Below are 24,866 nucleotides of genomic sequence, written 5' to 3'. Positions count from 1 at the left end.
AGTAACCATCCAAGGTAAGATTCAAATCCTAGGCTGCCTTCCCCCAAGTCTATCCCTATTGCCTCTTTCTATGGCAGGAAGTATAAGAGATAGGGACTAGACTGGGATTTCACTGGCATAGGAGACTCCCAGATAAGGAAGCTCACTCTACCCAATCAGGCTGGGACCTTCTCCAAAACTGATCATCTTAGTTGCCTAGAAAAGCACTGAGAAATGCCAGTTTGTGGTGGAGGCAGGACCTGTCTACAGAGACAGAGAAAAATTAATCAAGTGAAATGCTAATTTCATATTATTTTCAAAGAGAAATATAGAGAAATATAATAGTCTTCTTGGCTCCAAAGCCAACTCTAACCACTATACCACCCTGCTTCTCATAAGTATTATATGTCCATAGTAAGAAAGGAAGGCCCTCTAGGGAAAAGGTCTAGAAGTGGGGTTGAGACCTTGGTTTTAGTTCTAGCTATGTCCCTTACTAGTTTGTTAGCTTGGACAAGTTCCTCCCTTTTTCCAGGATTAAATGATTTCTAAGATCTCTTCCAGTCCTGCCCTTCTGTGGGATGTGTGTGTGTGTGTGTGTGTGTGTATACACACACACATATATGTGTATATATATAATAGGGGCAGCTAGGTGGTGCAGTGGATAGAGTACTGGCCCTGGAGTCAGGAGGACCTGAGTTCAAAGCTGGCCTCAAACACTTAACACTTACTAGCTGTGTGACCCTGGGCAAGTCACTTAACCCCAATTGCCTCACTAAAAAAAAAAAAATTATACACACACACACACACATATATGTGTGTGTATATATACACACATATACACATATGCAATTGGGGTTAAGTGACTTGCCCAGAGTCATAAAGCTAGTAAGTGTCTGAAGCTGAATTTGACTTCAGGTCTTCCTGACTTCAGCACTAATTATCTAGCTACTGCACCATCTAGCTGACCCAGTAGGTTATATATACTCTGCTTTAACATCCTATAATCTATCCTAACTTTCTGTATTCCAACATTTTCTTGTCTAGTGTTCTTTAACATTGTACTCTGTGTTCTCATTTCTCATTTCTGAGGTTGCTTCCAGCTCTGGCATTCTCTGATTCTATATTCCAAGGAAAAATTTTTACAAAGTCAGGTAGATCTTTTTTTATATTGGGAGTAGGAAGTCCTTTTCCTATTAAGATCCAAAAATAAATTAACTAAGAGCCATCCAAGTGAGAGTTACTTAATTTAGTGTTTTGGGCTTTTTTTTGCAGGGCAGTGAGGGTTAAGTGATTTGCCCAGAGTCACACAGCTAGTAAGTGTCAAGTGTCTGATGTCAGATTTGAACTCAGGTCTTCCAGGGCTGGTGCTTTATCCACTGAGCCACCTAGCTGCCCCAAATTTAGTGTTATTTTAAAAGAGAAATATATAGTTCAATCATCTGATTTTTAACATGTACATATAAATATATATGTATGTATATATGTGTATATATATATATATATATATATGTATATGTATTTCAGGCTTCCATTTTTGCCTATTAAAGGAGAAAGGGACTCCTGATCTATAAAATGAGCATAAAGATATTTGCCTTACATGTCCTGCGACTAAAATGAGATAATACATATGAAAGGGCTTTGAGAGCACCAAGTCACTATATACAGATGAGGTTTTCCAAAATTGGTTCAGATAAAGACTGTATGTTTTCCCTCCCATTCTGACTTGTACAATATATGAGTGTAGTCTATAATAGGAGTTATTTTTCATTGTATTATTATGTATTCCTTTCATTTCCAAGAAATATTATATAAAGATTGTAGCCAGTATTTTGAGTGGCCTATATATCCTCAGGTAAATATAGTACTATACAGTAATACTACTGTCCTGTGGCTGACCAGTGTAGAGTGGAATCCTTATCTTATAGGAATCCTGTGGCAGGGCAGAGGCTTAGCTAAGGTTTAAAGTCACTCCATAAGGTTAAAAATGTGTATTGTTAAAATTGTCCTTGAAAATTCCTTATGTTGCCCATGCTGCTAAAGGAATTCATGATACACAAAAAAGATGAAAATCCTCTGATTTAGTGGACTGATAACCCACACAATTTCAATTATTTCTTTTTCCTCCCACTCCCTTCTTTTTTGGAAGAGGGAAGAGTTAGGGAGACAAGTGAGTGAATTCATGCTGAATGCATGTCTTATGAAACTCTATTATATAATGACATGAGCTTAGGTCTTAGGAAGACTTGAGATCCATTCCCAGACACCCGTCTTTCCAGCTGTGCCATCATATTCAAATCACTTCCCCTCTCACATACTTAGTTTCTTCATCTATAAAATGAGGGTAATAATAAATGTGATTATGATGCTCATAGGAAAATAGGGTTCGGAGGTCAAAGGGGACTTTGATTATTTAAGCCTCATGACAACACTGTGCTCTCTCTAGCCTTAGAGAAGAGAAAATTGAGACCCGCCAAGGTGAAATGATTTTCTCAAAGAGAAGACAAGTGACTTACTCTAGGTTACCTTCCTAGTGAGTAGCAGAGTCAGAATTTGTACCCAGGTCACTTGACTTCAGGTCTAGAGCTTTTTTATTTTAAAATTAAACCATAAATCATTGCTAGTATGGTGAGTAAAACTATATGTGGTCGCCTTAAGTATTTCTTTTTTCTTTCTTTTTCTTTTTAGTGAGGCAATTGGGGTTAAGTGACTTGCCCAGGGTCACACAGCTAGTAAGTGTTAAGTGTCTGAGGATGGATTTGAACTCAGGTGCTCCTGAATCCAGGGCTGGTGCTCTATCTACTGCACCATCTAGCTGCCCCTAAGTATTCCTTTAGGGACAAGGTCGAAAGCATTTTTTTTGTTTTTGTTTTTGTTTTTGCGGGGCAATGGGGGTTAAGTGACTTGACCAGGGTCACATAGCTAGTAAGTGTCAAGTGTCTGAGGCTGGATTTGAACTCAAGTCCTCCTGAATCCAGGGCCGGTGCTCTATCCTTGAAGGCATTTTGAACCAAATATTATGAGATATCCCCTTATCCTGATGCTTCTCCATTGATATATTAGAGCACTTTCTTACATCTCTCTGCCTTTCAGTGAACTCTCTGTGGCTCCAAATAATAGGTATTTTATATGTAAGAAATGTTTTATACAAAAATCAAATCATGCTTCTGCCTTTTGCTAGAGGTAGCATGGTGGATAGAGTGCTGGGCCTAGCATCAGGAAGACCTGATTTCAAATCTGGCCTCGGATGCTTACTAGCTGTGTGACCATAGTCAAGTCACTTCTCTGATGTCTTCCTCAGTTTTCTTATCTATAAAATGGCTATAATAATAACACTTACCTACCAGGGTTGTTGTGGAGATCAAATGAGATGTCTGTAAAGTAATTGGCATAGTTCGTGGCACAATAGTAGGCACTCAATAAATGCTTTTCCCCTTCCTTCCTTACTAGCTGTGCAACTTTGAGAAAGAAAGTCACTCATCTTCTCTTGGTCTTCCTTTCCTTTTTTTTTTAAATAAGGGAGTTGGACTAGAATTTTCCCATCAGCTCAGTTCAAGGCCTATTTTGCTGATATTCTATGTTCTTTGACCATTCCAGTTCCTTTTATTTTAAATTAGTAATTTCATGCTCTTTATAATTCATAGAGTATCAGAAATTAAAGAGATCTCAGAGGGCATCTAGCCCTATTCTCACCAGGGTCTTGAGTTCCCTCTACAGTATCCTTAGTAGAAGGCCTTCCAGTCTCTTCTTGGACATCTCTAGCGATTGGGGAGGACATCCTGAGACAACTGTTATTGTTCTGTTCTTGTCCTGAGGAGGGCCTTTATGTTAAGCTGAAATGTGCTGATTAGCCCTTTGGAGGCAGATTATCAGCAATCAGAGGATCTGGATTTAAATCTTGACCCTGACACATAACTAGCTGGATGATCTTGGGAAGGTCGCTTTATATCTTTTGTCCTTAATTGAGGTAGCTGAATGGCAGAAATCAGTGATGTTGCTTAGTGGTTAGAACATAGAACTGGAGTCAGAAAGACTTGAGTTCAACTCCTTTGTTGGACATTAACTGTAGTTGTGTAACTATAAGCAAGTGACTTAACCTTTCTGTGTCTCATTCTGTTTTCTCATCTGTAAAATGAGCATGTTAATAATACCGACCTCTCAGAGTTATGAGTATCAAACCTAAAGAACTATATAAATGCTAGTTATTATTATTAGTTATAATTTTCTAATTTGTAAAATGAAAGGCATTGGTCTAGACACAATACAATCCTACCACAAACATTTACTATAAATATAAATATCTATTCCATATGTAAGAGCATGGTGATAAGTGCTGGGGAAGGAAGATACACAGCTACTGTCAGGGAACTTTCATTGGGTAAAGCACCAATACAGATTATTATAGTCCATGATATTACATGGTAAGTTCAGGGGAGAAAGAGAGAGACAGAGACAGAGAGACAGAGACAGAGAGAGATAGAGACAGAGACAGACACAGACAGAGACAGACACACACACAGAGACAGACAGAGACGCAGAGACATACAAAAACAGAGACAGACACAGACAGCCAGAGAGACAGAAACAGACAGACAGAGAAAGAGAGAGACAGAGAGACGCACAGAGAGACAGAGACAGAGAGAGGGGAAGACAGACAGAGATAGAGACACAGAGAGAGTCTGACAAAGACCGAGAGGCAGAGAGACAGAGACAGAGACAGAGACCGAGGGAGAGAGACAGAGACAGAGACAGCCAGCTAGACAGAGACAGAAACAGAGAGACAGAGACAAAGTGAGAGACAGAGAGAAAGCAAGACAAAGAGAGACAGAGAAGCAGAGAAACAGAGACAGACAGAGACACAGAGAGAGACAGAGACAGAAACAGAGAGACAGAGAAAGCGAGAGAAAGAGACAGACACACAGACAGACATACAGAGACAGAGAGACACAAAGAGACACAGACAGAGAGCGGGGGACGACAGATGGAGATAGAGGCAGAGAGAGACTGACAGAGACAGAGAGACAGAGACAGACAGAGACACAGAGAGAGACAGATAGACAGAGAGACAGGTGGACAAATAGACACAGAGAAAGACAGAGACAGGAAAAGTGACAGAGACAGAGGAAGACATAGCGAGACATCCAGAAAGAGTCTCAGACAGAGAGGGAAAGAGAGATAGTGACAGAAAAAGAGAGAGACAGGCACAAATGATCCTCTCTGGTGATTCCTTCTAGCTCTATGTCCTGTGAGAAATAATTATGACTCAAACAGTATTTGGCTTTGGCCAAGAGGTATTGATGGTCCCATTTTTTCCCACTGCAGATTATATCTTTGTGACACCTATCGAAGTGGATCCTGGCGGGGCCTACATTTCCCACGACATTTTGCACAGGAGACGACGGAGGCGATCACCCCAGAGACCCAAGGGCTCCTTGCACTATCAATTTGCAGCCTTTGGGCAAGAGCTGCACTTAGAACTTGAACCTTCTGCCATCCTTGGCCAAGATCTCATCGTCCAGGTCCTAGGAAAAGATGGAGTCCTTGAGTCTGGGAAGCTTGCCGTCGAGCAGTGCTTCTATCAGGGATTCATCTGGAATGACAGCACCTCCTCAGTGGCACTGTCGACATGCATGGGACTGGTGAGTGTGGCTGCTGGAGGACACGTGTGCCAGCTTTTTCATGTGTTTTGTGCAACTAGGAAATGCAATTGGGAGAACAGATGTGGGTAATCTAAACATTCTCCTGCTAAATATGGCACATTTCTTCAGCAGCTTTGATACATCTCATTCCCAGTTGAACTTGTCTAGTTTGTTTTCCAATGACAATTCAATGGGTCATAGATTTATAGTCAGAAGGCTGTTGAGTTCAACCTCTTCATTTTACAGATGGGGAAACTGAGGCCCAGAAAGGTAAGTGACTTGTCCAGTGTCACACAAGTCAGTATGTGTCTGAGGTGGGATTCAAACCCGGAACTTTTACTCCAGGTCCAGTCCTCTCATGACAGAAGTTTCCTCTCAGCAAATTCAGCTCAACAAATATTAAGTAAGGACCCACCTACTGTGTGCCTGGAATGCCCTGTGAAAGGCACTGGAGTTGCTAGTTCAGTTGAGAGTGTGTGATCTCATTAGGTTGGGGAGTCAGTCTACTGTCAGTGGTGTGATTCAGGAGGACCTCAATTCAAATCCGGCCTCAGACACTTGACACTTACTAGCTGTGTGACCCTGGGCAAGTCACTTAACCCTCATTGCCCCCCCCCCAAAAAAAAAACTACCCTAAGACTTTTGGGACATACTGTAATCTATTCACACCAACTGTGTGAGATAGGTGCCATTATTACCACCATTTCATAGATAAGGAAACTGAAGTGAAAGAGATTAAGTGATTTACCCAGGGTCCTACAGTTATTATGTGTCTGAGGCAGGATCAGAATGAACTCAGGTCTTCCTGACATCAAATTCAGTGCCTCTATTGCCCACTATTATGCCAAGCTGCTTCCTTCACTGGGGGTGAGTCCCCTATTTGGGGTCAGAACAGGATTCCAATCTTGTTTTTGCTGCCTGTGTGACTGGGAGTGTGTCATATTCTCTTCTGTGGGGCTAACTGAACTCCACAGCCTCTAAGGTCGCTTCCAGTTTCAGATCCTGTCATCTTCATCCTTTGTGATTTTTGCCCCTGTCCTTCCAAAACACCCTTAGTAGAAGCTTCTGTGTACTTCCTCAGACACTCCTTTCTGATTCTTGTAAAATGTAGTAGGTATTGGGGAAGTAAGGGGCACCTTGCAATCCTGGAGAGAAAGCTCTGCCTGGAGTCAGGAAGAAGACCCTGGTCTCTGATACGAGACTGGGTCTGTCACCTTTGTTAAATCACTTTACTTAGTGCCCCACATAACTCTCCTAGACTATAAGTTGGAGAACAGTTGCTGATCTTCACTGGCGATAAAGGCTGACATTTATCTGATTATATCACAGCTCTAAGGTTTGCAAAATATAGGATGTTTGAAAAGTACAATTTAAAACTGGGGGGCACAGCTAGGTGGCACAGTGGATAAAGCACTGGTCTTGGATTCAGGAGGACCTCAATTCAAATCCGGCCTCAGACACTTGACACTTACTAGCTGTGTGACCCTGGGCAAGTCACTTAACCCTCCTTGCCCCCCCCCCCCAAAAAAAACTACCCTAAGACTTTTGGGACATACTGTAATCTATTCACACCAACTGTGTGAGATAGGTGCCATTATTACCACCATTTCATAGATAAGGAAACTGAAGTGAAAGAGATCAAGTGATTTACCCAGGGTCCTACAGTTATTATGTGTCTGAGGCAGGATCAGAATGAACTCAGGTCTTCCTGACATCAAATTCAGTGCCTCTATTGCCCACTATTATGCCAAGCTGCTTCCTTCACTGGGGGTGAGTCCCCGATATTACTGAATCACAAATCTGGACCAAGCTCTCCCCTTTCCCTGTCCACACCACTCTGAAAATAAACACACAAACAAAACAAATCCAGCATATCCCTTACTCTAATAGTCCCATCTCCTTCAGGGAAGGCTTCCTGGAGGAGGTGAATCTGGGAGCTCTTGTGAATGGCTAGAACCATGGGGAGGATATGGGATACTTGGGGAGGGTAAGTCCCTTGACATCTCTGGGCTCTGTTTTCTCATGTATGAAATCGGGGGATTGGGCAACAGATGATCTCTAAGGTTTCTTTTATTCCTAAATTCTAGGATTTTCTATTCTCTTCTATGACTTCTTGTTGCTGTTGTTCTTTGTCTTTTGTTCTCAAAGAGGACCATGACATTGGGATGATGTCATACTTTGCAGTGAATTGGATCTAAGTGAGGGAGGGCTGTGCAAGGTCACTGACCTCACTCTACTCCAGAGTCATCTGGGTCCAGTGGCAAGATATATATCAGGATGACTGGAGATGGTCCCCGGATGTTTTAAGACAATTGGGGTTAAATGACTTGCCCAGGGTCACATAGCTAGTAAGTGTTTGAGGTGACATTTGAACTCAGATCCTCCTGACTACAGGGCCAGTGCTTTATCCACTGTGCCACATATGACTCATAGACTTTATTATTTTTTTTTTGCAGGGCAATGAGGGTTAAGTGACTTGCCCAGGGTCACACAGCTAGTGTGTCAAGTGTCTGAGGCCAGGTTTGAACTCAAGTCCTTATGTAATTTAAGATTCTAAATGTGGATTCTAATCTGTTCCCCCAGTTTTGGGGGAAACTGACTAAAATCACTGATAAAACGAGTTTAGGTTTTTAAGGGTTTATGGGAAAATAGAAAGAAAAAGATTGAGAACAGAATTCCAACAGCCTGGCATTCCTATCTTTCCTCAAATTTCCTGTGAAGTCCTCTGCTGCCACCACCACCATCAAGTCAGGAACCCAAAAGCGCGAGAGCTCTCCACGCAGGCTCCCTTTCCTCTTTCCTGTCTCCTCCCAGAAAATAGGAGGCTCCTCAAGTTGATTGGCTAGTAGCCTTGATAGACAGCACCCATGAGCAAACATCATTTCCTGATGCCAAGGAAAAGCCACAATGCCTCTGAGGCATTTTCCTCACGGTGGAGCTTTCCCACAGCAAGTCTCCAGTAGGTGGCATCATTCCAATCATTACATCCTCCTGAATCCAGGACCGGTTCTTTAACCACTGCACCATCTAGCTGCCCCTGATTCATAGACTTTAAAGGAAGCTCCCCTTTTTGTTTTGCCACGCTAAACTACCTCTCAGTTATCTAATAATTATAATGAAGATTAGAACAAAAGAACTTCAAGAGATGCCAATCAATAAGCATTTATCAGACACTGACTATGCACTAGGTATTGGAATACAAAGGATACTGAGGATACAAAGAAAGCCAGAACAGTCCCCGCCCCTCAAAGAGGTCCCACTCTAATAGAAGAGGCACAGAAGACATAGGCAGAGCAGATGAAGGTGGGCTGAAAGGGGAAAGCTCGAGGAAAGTACTATGTGAGGTTGGAGGAAAGAATCTACCTTCCCACTTGGGGGACTATAGTGCTGGTGGTCGTTCAGGAGAGGTTTCAAGAGGGAGATGGCATTGGAGCTTCTGAAGAATGGTTAGGATTTCAACTGGCAGAGATGAGGGGAAACCCAGGTAGACCACTCAAGGCAGAAGAAACAGCATGCCCAGAGTCAGGGGAAAAAATTAAATTGTATTCAGAAATATGCTAAGTCTAACCGTAATATTTTACTGGGGATCCTTCTTCCCTTCATGCCTCAGCCCAGGTGCCATCTCCTCTGTGCAGTTTTTTTTTTCTTATTCCTTACCATTGAAAATATTTGCCCCTTCCTCATTCTTTCCCCTTGGAGTACTTTGTCCGCATATGTCCTTTGCCTCCATCTTTCCTGCTATGTCTTATACTTGTTTCAGTTCATGTTATAATCCTCTAGGAAAGCTCCTTATGGTCAGGGATCGTGTCATTTTTCACTCTGGCATTCCCATGGCCAAGAACACCACCTTGCATAAAGTTGGCACTTAATAATTGTTTGTTTATTAGATTGAACTGAATGTTCTCCTTCCCTATCAGGTATCTGGGATGCTCTGTGATGTATCCAGATATCAGTGATACTACTAAAGTCAATGATGATGAAATATCTATCAGTATGGCAAAGATCTATGATTTCAGTGGAGTGGGGAGCTTTCAGGATAGGAAGACATTCCTCCAACAGAGATTGTGACCTGCCTATACCTTATCATTTTAGAGAATCGCCTGAGGCTCAGCGAGGTTGTGACTTGCCTAATGTCACAGAGCTAGTGCTGGAGATAGAATTTGAACCCAGGTTTTCCTGATTACAAATCTAGTACTATATTCAATACACCATGCTGCCTCTCTGCTAATGAAGAAAACTCCTATTTCTACAGTGGTTTAAGGTGAACAATATGCTTTACTCACAATAACCCTTTGAAATGGGTTGTACTAGGAGTCTTGTGCCCATTTTACAGGTAAAAAAACCAAGGCTGAGAGAGATGATGTGACTTGCCTAAGGTCATGCAACTAATTAGATGCAGTGACAGGACCTGAACCCAGGTCTTCTGACTCAGTTAACAAGTTTTGTCAGTTCCTCTTCTATAATTTGTCTTGTATTTATCCCTGTTTCTTCACTAAAAAATGGCCACCACTGGAGTTTAGGTCCTCATCCCTTTTCTCCTGGATTATTATAACAGCTTCCTAACTGGAATCCTAACTTCTAGTCACTCCCAATTCTAGACCATCCTCTACACATCTGCCAAAATAGTTTCCCTAAAGCACAGGTCTGAACGTGTATCATGAAACCTAAGTGGTCTCCATTGCCTCCAGGGTCAAATACAAATTCTTTAGCTTGGCACTTAAAATCCTTCCCAGGATGCTTGAAGCTCCTTCAGGAAGCCTTTCCTAATCCCTCTTAATTCTAGTGCCCTTTCTCTGTTGATTATTTCCTATTTATCTTGCATATAGTCTTTTTGTACATAATTGTCTGAATGTTATCTCCTCCATTAAATTGGAAGCTTTTCAAGGGCAGGGACTGTCTTTTTCCTTTCTTTGTATCCTCAGAATTTAGCACGGACCAGGCACTTAGTAGGTGCTTAATACATGTTTGACTGACTGATTGATTGACATTCTTCCCATCCCTTACTTTATCTTCTAGCTGAATGGGCCTCCTTGCTGTGTTCAAAACTTGATGTTCTGTCCCCTATCTCTGCGTGTGTTGACTGTCTCCCATTTCAAAAATTTATTCCTTTAGCTACACCTCTAGGAATCCCTGATTTCCTTCAAGGTTTAGCTCAGGAAAGAACTTTTAATGACAGCCTTTCCATGCCCCACTGTTAGTAATCATCGATCTATCTATCTATCTACCTATCTATCTACCTACCTACCTATCTATCTATCTATCTATCTATCTATCTATCTATCTATCTATCTATCTATCTATCTATCTATCTATCTATCTATCTATCTATCTATCTAATCATCTCTCTCTCTCTCTCTCTCTCTCTATCTCTCTATCTATCTGTTGGTCCGTCCATCCATCCCCATAGACACATATGTTTGCATATATGTACATATATTATACATTTACCCATCTTTTTAAATGTTGTAAAATTATTAGAATGAAAGTCTTGAGGGCAGGGACTGTTTTTCATAGTTTCTGTATACTTAGTACCTAGAAAGTGCCTTACCCATATTTGGTGTTTGATCGATTCTTATTGGATTAGGGTGTTCTAAGTATCTTCATCATTATATATTGTAGTCCATATATAAATTGATCATCTTAAAGGGTTGTCTGAGGCTCAGGAAATCTAAGAAGTTTTTCCCATGTTACACAGGGTATAGAACTTTAAATTACTCTGATTATTGTTATTATCAGCTAAATGATGATAACTCCCATTTTAATGATGTTTAAATTCTTTTCTTTTCTTTTTTTTGATGTTTAAATTTTTAAAGCATTTTCCTCATATCAGTGGCTAGGTGGTACAATGGAAAGAGTATAGGACATGGAGTCAGGAAATCCTGAGTTCAAATCCTGTCTCAGACATTTCCTAGTTGTATGTCCCTGGGCAAGTCACTTAAGCTCTGTCTGTCTTAGTTTTCTCATCTAAAAAATGGGGATCATAATTGCACGTGCCTCCTGAAGTTGTTGCTGAGGGTTGCTTTGCCAGCCCTCAAAGCTTTATATATATATATATATATATATATATGTGTGTGTGTGTGTGTGTGTGTACATATATGTGTGCATATATGTATATACATATGTGTGTATATGTGCATATATATTTATATAATTGCTAGCAAAACAACAGCAACAACCCCAGGAAAAAGCTATTGTAAGTAACATTATGCCTATTTTATAGATGGCGATGATAATGAAGAAGTTATAACTTATTCCAGGATAGCTTCTATCAGAAAAAAATGAGAATGAAATAATATTAAGGCAGCTAAGTGGCATAGTGAATAATGCTCTAGTTCTGGAGTCAGGAAGACCCGAGTTCAAAGCCAGCCTCAGATATTAGCTGTGTGACCCTGGTCAAGTCACTTAACCTGTGTTTGCTTTGTTTCTTCAACCGTAAAGTAGGGACAGTAACATCCCTGAAGGGTGTAAGAGGGTTGTTTTGGGGATCACATGAGATAACATTTGTTAAATGCTTAGCACAGTGCTTGGCACATTTTTGTTGTTGTTATTCAGTCATTTCAGTTGTGTCTGATTCTTCGTGACTTCATATGGGGTTTTCTTGGCAAAGATTCTGGAGTGATTTTCCATTTCCTTCTTCAGCTCATTTTATAGATGAGGAAACTAAGGCAAACAGGGCAAAGTGACTTGCCCAGGGTCACCAAGCTAGTAAGTATCTGAGGCAGGTTTTAAACTCAGGTCTTCCTGACTCTAGGCCTGGTGTTCTATCCACTGAGTCACCTAGCAGCCTATCTGGTACATAATAATTTATAAACGCTTATTCCCTTTCTTCCATAGTAGTAGTAGTAGTAGTAGTAGTAGTAGTAGTAGTAGTAGTATTGATAGGCATTCTTATAGCACACAATAACCAGTTAAAAAACCTATAGAGATACTTTTGTAACAAGCAGACATCACTTTGCTGAATAATTGTAAAGATGTATAACAAGGTCCCACCATTGGATTTGTAAAATGTAACTAAGAGGCAATTACCTCCAAGTGGAGTTTATAAAAGATCCAGGAATGGAGTCCACTCCAAATATGAAATAAATATATTTCAAAATATAGGAACCTAGCAAGTCAAAATCACATGGATGACGTGTGCATCACCCCTCTTGTCCTCACTGCTGCTGGAGTTGAACCACAGCATAAATGCTTTTGGTGCACCTACAGAAAATGAACATATATTCTTCTTTTTTTTTTTAGTGAGGCAATTGGGGTTAAGTGACTTGCCCTGGGTCACACAGCTAGCAAGTGTTAAGTGGCTGAGGCCGGATTTGAACCCAGGTACTCCTGACTCCAGGGCCGGTGCTCTATCCACTGCGCCACCTAGCTGCCCCATGAACGTATATTCTAATACTTTTATTCACTTGCAAAAAGCAGTCATTTCATCCACTTGTGCAGCCAACTACAGAACACAAAGTATAAGAGAATCATAACAAGATAGCAACTTGTCCCAGGACCAGTTCCAAATGTACCCCAAAAGAAAAGAATGAGATGACGATGATGATGGTGATAGAGATACTAATAGGTATTTACATAACACTTTAAAGTTTGCATAGTGCTTCAAATATATTGCCTTGGTTCTCCTAGCAACAACATGAGGTTGGTACAATGATTATCTCCACTTTGCAGAGAAGAACATTGAGGTTCAGAGGAGCTGAGACAAACCTAGGCTCATACATCTGTTAAGTAGCAGAGTCCAGACTTGAACCCAGGTCTTCTGATAAAAGATAAGGCCTTTTTCAATACCTGCCAGCTGTCATGATGTGATGCTGTCATTTAATAAGGCAGCTGGAGAGAGTCAGTACACCTGAAAGCATTTGAAATAAGTGAGAGTTCCTCTCTGTTCTCAGTCCTGCTGGGGGTCCGGGTGGGTATTGTTGGGGTGAGGGATAGCACTTGTGGGATTTGATTGACTGTAGGCGAGTGTAAACATCTTTTGAGGTTGGCTTGAGTCTGAAGTGCCAATGAGCTGTTTCACACACCAGCAGAATATTTTACTGTGTGTTGAAACACAGGTGCTAAATGTGTTGGCCAGAACATCATGGCCAGATGGAAAGAGAACTAGAGAAAGTCTAATTTAGGGCTTAGAGCTAGTAAAAAAAAAAATTGTTCCCATTTCTCTTGCATTCTGTGCTTTATGAAGTGCTTTCTTCCCAACATGCCTTTCAGGTAGGTAGTGCAAATATTCTTATTAGCATTTTTCAGAAGAATAACCTGAAAAATGGAGTCATACAGTTAGTAGATGTCAGAGCTGGGAACTGAACTGCAAGTCAGGGCTCTCTCCACTACATCATGTGAAAACTGAATAAGCTTTGCACATTCTGCGATTAAGCAAAGCAGGGCAAAGAGGATTTGGGATCCAGAGAATCAGAATTCTCTTGAGAGGTAGTATAGGGGATGGAAGGAGCCCTCAACTGGGGAGGCAAAAGACCGTACTGAGCAAAGGTACTAAATGGAGACTAAGTATGACACTGAACAATGAGCCAGTAAAAGAACAAATCACAGAAATAATTACAGCCTGTGGTATGGTGCCTCTTTGTCACTGTTGAGACAAGATAATAGAAGCTTGAATATGTGGCTAAAGCAGTCCTCAGAAGAGAAATAGCATTTCTGATAAGACATGTTAACAAATAGAAAAGGAGAATAATAATCTAATTTAAAAACCCAAACAAAACTAGACCAAAACAAGTTAACAGAATGCCTGTGTTTGACTAATGGCTCTGCATTTAGTAGCTGTGTGTCCCATTCAAGACACGAACCTCTCTCTGTGCCTCTGGTGCCTCATCTTTAAATGGGGGTTCTATTCCTTTAACTACCTGCCTCACAAAGCTATTGTGGAGAAAAGTTCCATATCAACTGCAAAGCACCATGAAAATATGGCTTTTTTCATTCTTTTTTTTTCCAGGGCAATGAGGGTTAAGTGACTTGCCCAGGGTCACACAGCTAGTATGTGTCAAGTGTCTGAAGCCAGATTTGAACTCAGGTCCTCCTGAATCCAGGGCTGGTGCTCTATCCACTGTGCCACCTAGCTGCCCCTGACTCTTTTCATTCTTATGTCTGATTACAAACTTGTGGCTAGAATTCACCTATAGAGGTACTTACTAGTTAATAATCTTTATTGATTAATGACTATTGCATTTTCCATTGAGCTATGGCAGCCTTTTAAGCTTTACAAAGCACAAGTACCCTATAAGGCAGCAAGGGCAAATATTGCTATCTGCATTTTCCAGAGGAGGAAACTGAGGCTCAGATAGTGATTTGAAGTGATTTGCCCATGATCACACAGTCAATAAGCATCAAGGCTGGGATTTGAACAAAGGACTCTTGGTTCCAGGTCTAGAGCTTTTTCCATTACATTCTTTCACTGGTGGCACGGCCTCCTTATACTGACAGCACGATAATTTTGGATTATGACCCAGCTCCTGTTATCAGAGATCCTGTGTGGAATCTACTCAGATTGCACCTATCTCATGCCCAGGCCACAGCCAGTGTATTCTCTGCTGGACCTCATTTTGTGGTTTGGCCTCCCCCCTCCTCATCACTGGATTTGCTCTCTAGCAATTAAGTCCTAAGCTGTCCTTCTTCTCCGTGGTTGGCCCCACTCCTCCTTCTGTTGGACTGTTCATTAGCAGGGACCACTCTGTGCTCCTAAGGGCAGAGACCCATTCTGCCAAGCTGGGAATGGGGAAGGGGCACAAGATTGTGAAGCACTTGTATTTCCGTAGGCACCAGACACTCTTTGATCTGGGCTGGGTTGTCTTTTTCACGCCTCAGAGGATCCAATCACTGAGTTCTCTGTTGTTGACCATAGTGGAGCTTGGAGAGAAAAGTCCGTTTGTGAAGGACTACTGAACCGAAAGGCATTAGTGTATAGCAGAAAGGAGCACAGGGGTTCATGGCTTTGTCAGGAAGCTGTGAGCAGCTGACACTGAACCACATTCATTCATTCATTTGTTCCTTATTTATTTAGTGCCTACTATGATCAGAGCACATCAGATGCTTCCCTGAAGTGTCTCATTGTGATGTGGAGGTGCAGGGGGGGAGTGAGGATGCAAGGCCACGCCAACAAACCCAGGAAGGTTCAACCAAGCTGGGAAGGCTTCGAGGATGGCAAAACCAGTTGTAGATCTGTTGTCCCAGGACCAACCAGGCTAAATTCAAAGGGTCTCTTTTCAAGGTTGACTGCAGGGTCAGTAAGGTTCCCAGATCTAGTAGCCATCCTTAAAACCCTCTACCTGGTGCATGTGCAACTAGCTTTGTGCTGGATCCTGGGGGAAAGAACTGCTCAAATTTCTGTCGCCCTTTGAGGCCCACAAAGCGCTTCCCTCACAAACCTGTGATATAAATAGCTCATGTATCATTATCCCTTTTTTGTACTAAAGTCAACTGAGGCTATGAAAGGTTGAGTGGGTTGCTGAAGGTCACAAAATACTGGAGCTGGGATTCAAATGAGGCTTTCTCCTGACTCCAGATGTGGTGCTTTTCCCACTAAACCACACTACCTCTCTAGAAAGGATTTTTTTTTCTCTCACAATAACCCTGAAAGGTAGACTGCACAAAGATCATTGTGTCCATTTTACAGATTGTATCAAAAGCAACTCATGTTTATATGTTGCTTTAGGGTTTATGAAACATTTTTCTCACAACACCCTCATGAGGTTTTTTATCATCACAGAGAAGGAAAGTAGCTTGCCTAAGGTCACAGAATAAATTACTGGCAGAACCTGGCGTTAATCTCTGGTGTTATGACTTTGAGTCATCCTTTTCTACTTACTCCCAGGGCTTCAGTTTCCCCAAATGTATAATGAGAGGGGTGGTGTATCTGATCCCTTGCATCCATGACAGTCTGTGTTTTTATTGTTTCACTTTCATTGCCCAGAGTTCCCTGTTATAGCGGTAGCTGGGTGGCACAGTGGATAAAATTCAGAAATTGGCATCAGTAAAGATTTAGTTCATATTTTATAGGTGAGGAAACTGAGACTCCAAGCAGGTCACAAACAGAACCTAGACTTGAGTCCAGACGTTATGATGTTGAGTCCTAGTTTTCTTCTCCCAACTCTCTTGGCCTTAATTTCCCCATCTGTCTAATGACAGTTAGAGTTGGATGATCCTTCCAGATGTTTGTCTATTTTCTTTTTTTTTTTTTTACTTTTTAGGGGAATGAGGGTTAAGTGACTTGCCCAGGGTCACACAGCTAGTAAGTGTTAAGTGTCTGAGGCTGGATTTGAACTCAGGTACTCTTGAATCCAGGGCCAGTGCTTTATCCACTGCGCCACCTAGCTGCCCCTGTTTGTATATTTTCAAATTCATTGCCCAGGATTCCCTGTGATTATCATGTTGTATTCATTCTCATGGGAAGTAGACTGCATTTGGAGTCAGGTCTGTATTCCAATCCTGACTCAGGCATTTCCTAAACTAATGACAGTGGACAAATAACTTTACCTCTCTCAGTTTCCTCATATGTAAAATGGAGGTAACTTTTGCACTATTTATTTCACAGGGTTGTGGTAAGGAAAATGGTTTTTCCACCATAACACCATAGAAATGAGGCTATCATCATTTCTTTCAATTATAATATGAACAGTTCTCATTTCTATAATATTTGAGTCATCTTCTTATACCTTATTCTTCTCCACTGACAATGGTCTTCTTGCTGTTCCTTGCACAAGACACTCTGCCTGTGCCTTTCCCTACCTTGCCTGGAATGCTCTGCCTCCTCAATTCTGCCTCTAGGTTTCTCTGGCTTCTTTTAGGTTTCAACTAAAATTCCTTCTCCAAGAAGCCTTTCCTGGACCCTTATAATGCTAGTGTTTTCCCACCTTTAATTAACTTCAACTTATCCTTTATGTATCTTGTTTGTACACAGTTGCCTATATGGTCTCTCCCCCATTGGACTGTAAACTCTTTGAGGGCAGGGACTGTAATTGTTTTTCTTTGTATTCCTAACACTAAGCATAGTTCCTGTCACATGGTAGGAACTTAATAAATGCTTGACTTGACTTTAATACCTTAAAATTAGTGGCCAGATTGAAGTATTCTAGAAAATTCTTTTAGAAAAGTCCAAGATTACTACCTATTTGTTACTGAAGCTCCTTCAGTCAGCTTTTTTTGTAGCAGTACTTTCTTTTTATTTTAATTTTTTCCAGGGAAAACATGCATTTTACAGTACTGAACACAGTGCTTTTTGGAATGTTGGAATACTCATCCAAGCCAATGTAACGTACAACAATAGCAAAAGAGAGGGATACATTAGGCTAGGATATTTTATGGTTAAAAATACTCATAGCAGCAGCTTTTGAAATATGATTTTATTAAATCAAGTCACTGCACTTGGTCCAGCCAGTTTTTAGTAAGGACCTATTGTGCCTTGTGCTCTGTGCTACATGATGTGGGATATGCAAACCCATAAAAGTAACATCTGCTAAGCACCTACCCTATGTAAGGCCCAGTAGAACAGAAGTTCTTGAAGGGCAGGGAGAGTTTCATTTTTGTCTGTGAGCACAGTGCCCTGCATGAAGCAGGTACTTCATAAATGGGTTTAGAATAGAAGGGAATGGAAGGGGATGGAATGGAATAGAATAGGAATCACCTGCAATTTTGATTCTTCAGAAATTGTGTTTCCATGAGTCACTCAACATGGCACCATTGAAAGAACATTAATGTTGAAAAGCTAGCTTTTTGTGTTATGGAATAGTTTGGGATCATTGAAAGCTGGGCAGTTTCCTTTTTTTTTTAGTGAGGCAATTGGGGTTAAGTGACTTGCCCAGGGTCACACAGCTAGTAAGTGTCAAGTGTCTGAGGCTGGATTTGAACTCAGGTCCTCCTGAATCCAGGGTTGGCACTTTATCCACTATGCCACCTAGCTGCTCCCGAAAGCTGGGCAGTTTCCAAATAAAGTCTAGTCCACTCTCTTCAGTTGAAGTTAGGACTGCACATGGATAGAAAATGGGACAAATTTGCTAGCTTTCCTATAGCAATATTTTCTAACCAATGATGAATGAATGAATGAAGTGTTTAACATGTGGATGTTTTTTTTTTACTAAACATTGAGACTCTAATAAGAAAAGCAAGACTATCTCAGTTCTCAAGATGCACTAATGAGGGAGAGAATACATATAGGAAGTATCAACAATAGGACAGATGGAAAGGTCTCGTCTGTTTTAGAGCTCGGTGGCAGAGCAGATGGCTCTGCATCTTCTCCTATGTAATTTCCACTTTTAAAGCCATCTCCATATTCCATGTTGAGCCATTTGATAGTATCAAGGACTTTGGTGACAAGGACTTTTTCTTTTCTTTTCCTTTTGTTTGTTTTTGTTTTGAGGGAAAATGAGGGTCATACAGTGTCTGAGGCTGGATTTGAATTCAGTTCCTCCTGAATCCAGGGCCACTGCACCATCTAGATGCCTCAGGACTTTTTATTTTCAAGTATTTTTTTAAAGTTGGGGTTTCTGAGGAGGCAGGAAATTCAGAATGGAGGTGGAATAAGTCCCTGATACAAGAGGAAGTGAAAATAGAACCCTAGAAAATGAAGTCAGACATTGTCACTGGGACCAGTCCAAGAACACAAAGAATCAATCTGTTCAGGAGGCAGCAAAGTTTGAAAGCTTGAGGAAATAATTTCCAAGGTATTTGAAAAGGAAGATGCCTAATGATTAGAAAAAGTCACAGATGATGTTAAAGAAAGGTGACAGAAAGGAAATGAGCACTGCTTGCCTGTTTTTTCACATCTATAAAGTTCAGGCCAATAATCATTTAGTACAAGTCAGAATATAATTAGTGCATAGGAAAGATCCAGCAAAGAAGGATGAGGCCTAGGGAGGCCAAGGGGCAGTCAGTGGAATGTCAGAAAGAGCACTGCACTTGGAGGCAGAGAAGAATCTTCTCAGTCAGTTACAGACCCTGCCTGGGTAAGTCACTTAACTTCTTAGCTTCAATTTCCTCATTTGTAAAATAGGAGTAATAATAGCACCTGCCTCACAAGATTGTGAGGCACTATGCTAGCTACAGTGATCATCCCAGGTCACACACCAGGTTGTAAGGAGCAGCTGGAATTTGAACTCAAGCTTTCCATAGTTGCTATGAACTATTATTGTCTTCTTTTGCATTGTTGGGATCATGTAGATTTTATTTGGGCTCTGCTTATACTGTACCATTTCATACAAATCTCCCCTATTTCTGTGACCACCTGTTGAAGCCTCAGAATACCACATCTACTGATGGGTCTGAAAAGTACCAAGAACAGTTTTCTGGGCTTTATCTGTATCTATCTGATAAATCACTGGGTTCTTCTTTACTATATCCAGTACTTCCCATGAAAGTCTGTTCCCACAGTATTTCTATCCAATTATAGGGGAGATTATACTCAAATGCCAGACTACAAGCCTGGGAAGAGAGATCTGTCTGGACAGAGAGCTGACCTCTTGTGAAGAGATGCCTTTGATGTAAATAAAACTTGGTTTTCCCTTGGGTTCTTTTGAGACTTTTAAAAAATTCATCGTTGCTGAGCCTTCGAATGTTTCTTTCTAATTTTATTATTGAGAAAACAATTTTAAAAAGAAACCTTTCTTTTAAATATTGTACAGTACACAGTTACCTTAAAATAAGTCAGTCATACATTGGGAGAAGTGTGCATTTAGAAGAGAGTGTGGAAAACTAGCAAAGGGTTGCTCTGGGTTTTTCTGCAGTGATTGTCTGCATCTTTATGATCTTTTTAGGCTTGAAGTTTCACAATTTTTCTTTTACTTCTTGAAGTTTGACTTCAAGGGAATCATAGAATGTCACAGATATAAGGATTTGAAATCAAAACCTGTTGTAAGGAAAAGTTTAGAGAGAAGTGACTTACTCCTGTTCATATGGCAGAGCCAAGGTTCTGACTAACTTCAATGCACTTTTTACTAAACTGGGGGATATTTGTCTGCCTATCTATGTCTGTCTGTTTCCATCTAGCCATCTTAATATATGTATACAGTTAATATATATATATATATATGTATGTATATATATGTATATACACATGGTTAATCCTCAACATTGCGACTTCAAGCATTCACATGAACCTCATTTTTATTTTCATAACACACACCTTAAACACACACCTAAAACACACACCTAAAACATATGCCTTAAACACATACCTATAACACATGCCTAAAACACATGCCTTAAATGACATCTTTGCTAATGATGTCAAAATTTGTTAACTGTATCATAGCCTATGTTGGAATAGCCACATGTAGGCATGTGTAGACATGTGTTGGTGTGTGTAGGTGTGTAAGGCCAGTCCTTGTCCATGGTGTTTCCTTCTATCCCTTTCTACTGCCTTCATGAGCCCGACCCTTCCATCATTACCTAAAACACACACCTGCACAGGTTTTAGGTGTATATTTTAGGCGTGTGTTTTAGGTGTGTGTTTTAGGCATGTGTTTTAGGTGTGTGTTTAAGGCATGTGCTTTAGGCATGTGTTTTAGGCATGTAAGGTGCACCAGTGCCAACAACAGCTTAAACACATGCCTTAAACACACTCCTAAAACACATGTCTATAACACACACCTAAAGCACATGCCTTAAACATACACCTTAAATATACATAATGTATATATAAATGTACATAGAAAAATGACATCTTTGCTAATGATGTCAAAATTTGTTAACTACATCATAGCTACAAACATATCATTCTGTCTGCTTATCCTTCTATCATTCTGTTTATGTCTGTTTCTTTCTATCTTTATCTATCTTTATGCTTTCTTGCTTATGTAGTCACATGAATCTGTTGTCTTTTGCTAGAGATTCCTGAAAACATACCTTTCTGCACACAATTCTTTGTAACAGTCCATTGATTCTGATAATATATACCTTTTCTAACACAGTAACCATGAAATAACCCATAAATGCAGTACACAAAATAAAATTGGTAACATGCAAAACATTTTTTTCTAATTATTAATTCCCTAGAATTTTGTAAACTTTTGTACTGACATCCCAAGTAAAACAAAACAAAACAAAACATTGATTTCAGGCAATATTAACTTTCCATAACATGTGAAATCTATAATTCCATCTCTCCGATGACACAGACTTCACCTCATCCATGCCTTCCTATCTAGTGTGACTCTTACTATGTCCTCTCTGAAGCTCACCACAGGGGATCCATCTAGCACGCCAGAATGTCTGATGGCACATCTCATGGCATGGAGGTGACTAAGATAGTGCAATTTCCAACATGTTCTGTCACATTTTAACATGCTGGAAAGACTTTTTCCTGTCAACAGGCTGTGTTTACTTTGTGAGGAGTTAATTATAGAGAAGCTCATCATTAGCATCTTGGCCACTAGGGGAAGACACAAAGAAAAATATAAAAAGTCCTCCAGTGCTCTTCTGCCTCTTCAGGGATGGTGACAGAGTGTGGGAAAGAGGGCAGAGGATACTAAGAATAACGTAATTGTTTTAAGGTCTATCTTCATAAATGTTGATATATTATGTATTGTATATATACTGTATTTAATATGCTATATATTATAGAGTACTATATAAATACATTTTTACTGTGAAACCTGATAGTTTTCTTTTAGGTCTGATTTTATTTGACCTTTTTTTTCAACTTCTGAAACTGTCGACCCCCTCTAGAAACTCTCTTTCCTCGTGCTCCATGATGCTTCGCTGTACTTGTTTCCTCATACATGTCCCTTTTCATTTACATGTCCCTTTTCTTCTTGTCATTACATTCAAGCAAAACTTCTTATATCTTGATTTATAGCATGGTCAATTTTGTTATAAGCTTCCTAGCCCACTGCTTAGGAAAATAAAAAGCAAATTAGAAAACACTACCTTTAAGTTTCAAAGGAATTTCAAGGTAAGAAACCTGTTCATATTTCAAAGTACTGAGGAAAATATTTCTGGTTGTAATCCATCTTCCATCTATTAGGAATGAGTGCACCATGGCTCTATCCTAGGCCTCATTTTCTCTCTAAATTCTCTTTCTTCTTGATCTCATCTGCTCTCATGCTTGTCTTTGTCATCTTTGGGTAGTAACTTCAAAATCTTCTTCTCCAGCCTTAATCTTTCTCCTGAACTCCTACCCATATCTCTAACTGCCTATTAGATATATTAACCTGAATGTCCTAAAGGCATCTCAAACTCTACATGTCCAATATGGGACTCATTTTCTTTCTACCAAACCCACTCAGCTTCCTTGCTTCTGGTAAGAACATCCCCACACTTTTGGTTTCCTAGGTCTGAAATCTTGACTTTTCCATCACACACACCTTCCAGGTTCAGCTGCCCACAGCATCTCTCACGTTCATTTCCTCTTCCTTTGTAAGGCCTCTGCCCTAGTTCCAGACCTTAACACCTCTCATGTGATCTGTTATAGTAACATTCTAATTGAGTTCCCTATTGTCTCCCTATACATCTCTCTCCTTTCCAACCTCTCTTTTACACAGATGCCAAAATAATCTTCACAAGGATTAGAGCTGATATTCCCAGGTTTAGGGGCTCCCTATTTCTTTTTCTTTTTTTGGTGAGGCAATTGGGGGTTAAGTGACTTGCCCAGGGTCACACAGCTAGTAAGTGTTAAGTGTCTGAGGCCGCATTTGAACTCAGGTCCTCTTGAATCCAGGGCTGGTGCTCTATCCACTGTGCCACCTGGCTTCCCCGGCTCCCTATTTCTTTCTTTCTTTTTTTTTTTTGTGGGCAATGGGGGTTAAGTGATTTGCCCAGGGTCACATAGCTAGTAAGTGTTAAGTGTCTGAGGTCGGATTTGAACTCGGGTCCTCCTGAATCCAGGGTCGGTGCTCTATCTGCTGCGCCACCTAGCTGCCCCTGCTCCCTATTTCTTACAGGATTAAAAATAGAAACTCATTAGTTCGGCATTTATATTTAAGGCCCTCTGCAATCTGACTTTGACCTATCTGTTAGGACAAATTTCACGTTATTCTCCATTTATGTACTTATGTTGAACAACTCATTGTTCCCTGAGTTTGTCCCAGTATTTCTTCCCATGGCACATTCACAGACTTGGAATCTAGTCCCTTTTCATTTCTATCTTTCAGAAAAGCTTATTTCAGTGGCCACCTTATGTAGATTTCCCAATGAAAAATTATTTCTAGTCTTTAAAATTTCCTGGGGCATTTTGTTTGGAATTTTCCTTTTCCCTCATCATGTGTTGCTTTTTTAATTATAATTAGTCTGTCATTAAGTCAACAAGCACATAGTAAGTATTTAATTTGTTCCAGGCCTTGTGCTAAGCTCTGGAGCTACCAAAAAAAAAAAAAAAGGCAAGAACAGTTCCTGCCCTCAAAGAGCTCACATTCCAGTGAATAAGACAATGTAAATAATTAGGTATATACAAGTTATCTGCAGAGTATATGGAAGGTAATCTGAAAAGGAAAAGCATTTTTCTCAACATGAATTTGAGTACATGTTGAATCCTAATTCAACTCAAGCTCACTGAGGGCAAAAGCTATGTGATTTTTAAAATCTTTGACTCCGTAGTGCCCAGAACAGCACTTTGTACATAGGTTTATAAATATAATATATAGTAAACCCTAGGCAGCTAGGTAGTACAGTGAATAGATTGCCTAGCCTGGAGTCAGAAAGGCTCAAATCTGGCCTCAGACACCAGCTATGTGACCCTGGGCAAGTCATTTAACCCTTTCTGCCTCAATGAGCTGGAAAAGGAAATGGCAACCCACTCTGGTTTCTTTGTCAAGAAAATCCCAAATGGGGTCATGAAGAGTTGGAAATGACTGAACAACAAAACAAAGATGCTTAATAAATATTTGTTGAATTTGAAAAGGGGCCTGGTGATGGACAGACTCATTGTTTAGTCAGCCTTGCTGACTTGAATAAGAAGCTCATTACCATAGTGCTAGCTGTCAGGGGATACAATTTTTTTTTTCCTGCAAAAACTCTTTAAACTGTCTAGTAAATTTCAGGAGGGAGGGAGCATCCATATGTATGATATCATGGATTTTTAAAAAAGCATTGTAGGTACTTTTTATTCTAGAATAGTTGCCTCTTTAATATTTCCAAATGAGATCTATTTTCAGAGTAGTCATAAACTAGCTTCCAGTTTGGAGAATATTATATAAGGTTTTTATGTTTCACTATGGAGAACAGAGGGATTGTCATTTTTAATGCCTCTGGGAAAGGTTCAGGTATTGTCACTAACATTGAGGAGCTGATCTGGGGAGATTATTGGAATGCTTGTGC

General features: G+C 40.4%; 1 protein-coding gene across 1 annotated transcript in view; it reads left to right on the top strand.

Annotated features, from left to right (window-relative positions):
• The window catches only part of ADAMTS18 (ADAM metallopeptidase with thrombospondin type 1 motif 18), a 187,818-nt gene that overhangs the window by 6,549 nt on the left and 156,403 nt on the right, over positions 1-24,866 (top strand). Inside the window, exon 4 of the mRNA XM_043981146.1 lies at positions 5,299-5,615. Within this exon, the coding sequence (XP_043837081.1) occupies positions 5,299-5,615 (317 nt within the window). The remainder of the gene's footprint in view (positions 1-5,298; positions 5,616-24,866) is intronic.

This window comes from Dromiciops gliroides, chromosome 2, assembly GCF_019393635.1.
Source record: "Dromiciops gliroides isolate mDroGli1 chromosome 2, mDroGli1.pri, whole genome shotgun sequence".
NCBI lineage: Eukaryota > Metazoa > Chordata > Mammalia > Microbiotheria > Microbiotheriidae > Dromiciops > Dromiciops gliroides.
This window is presented reverse-complemented; position numbering and strand designations above follow the sequence as displayed.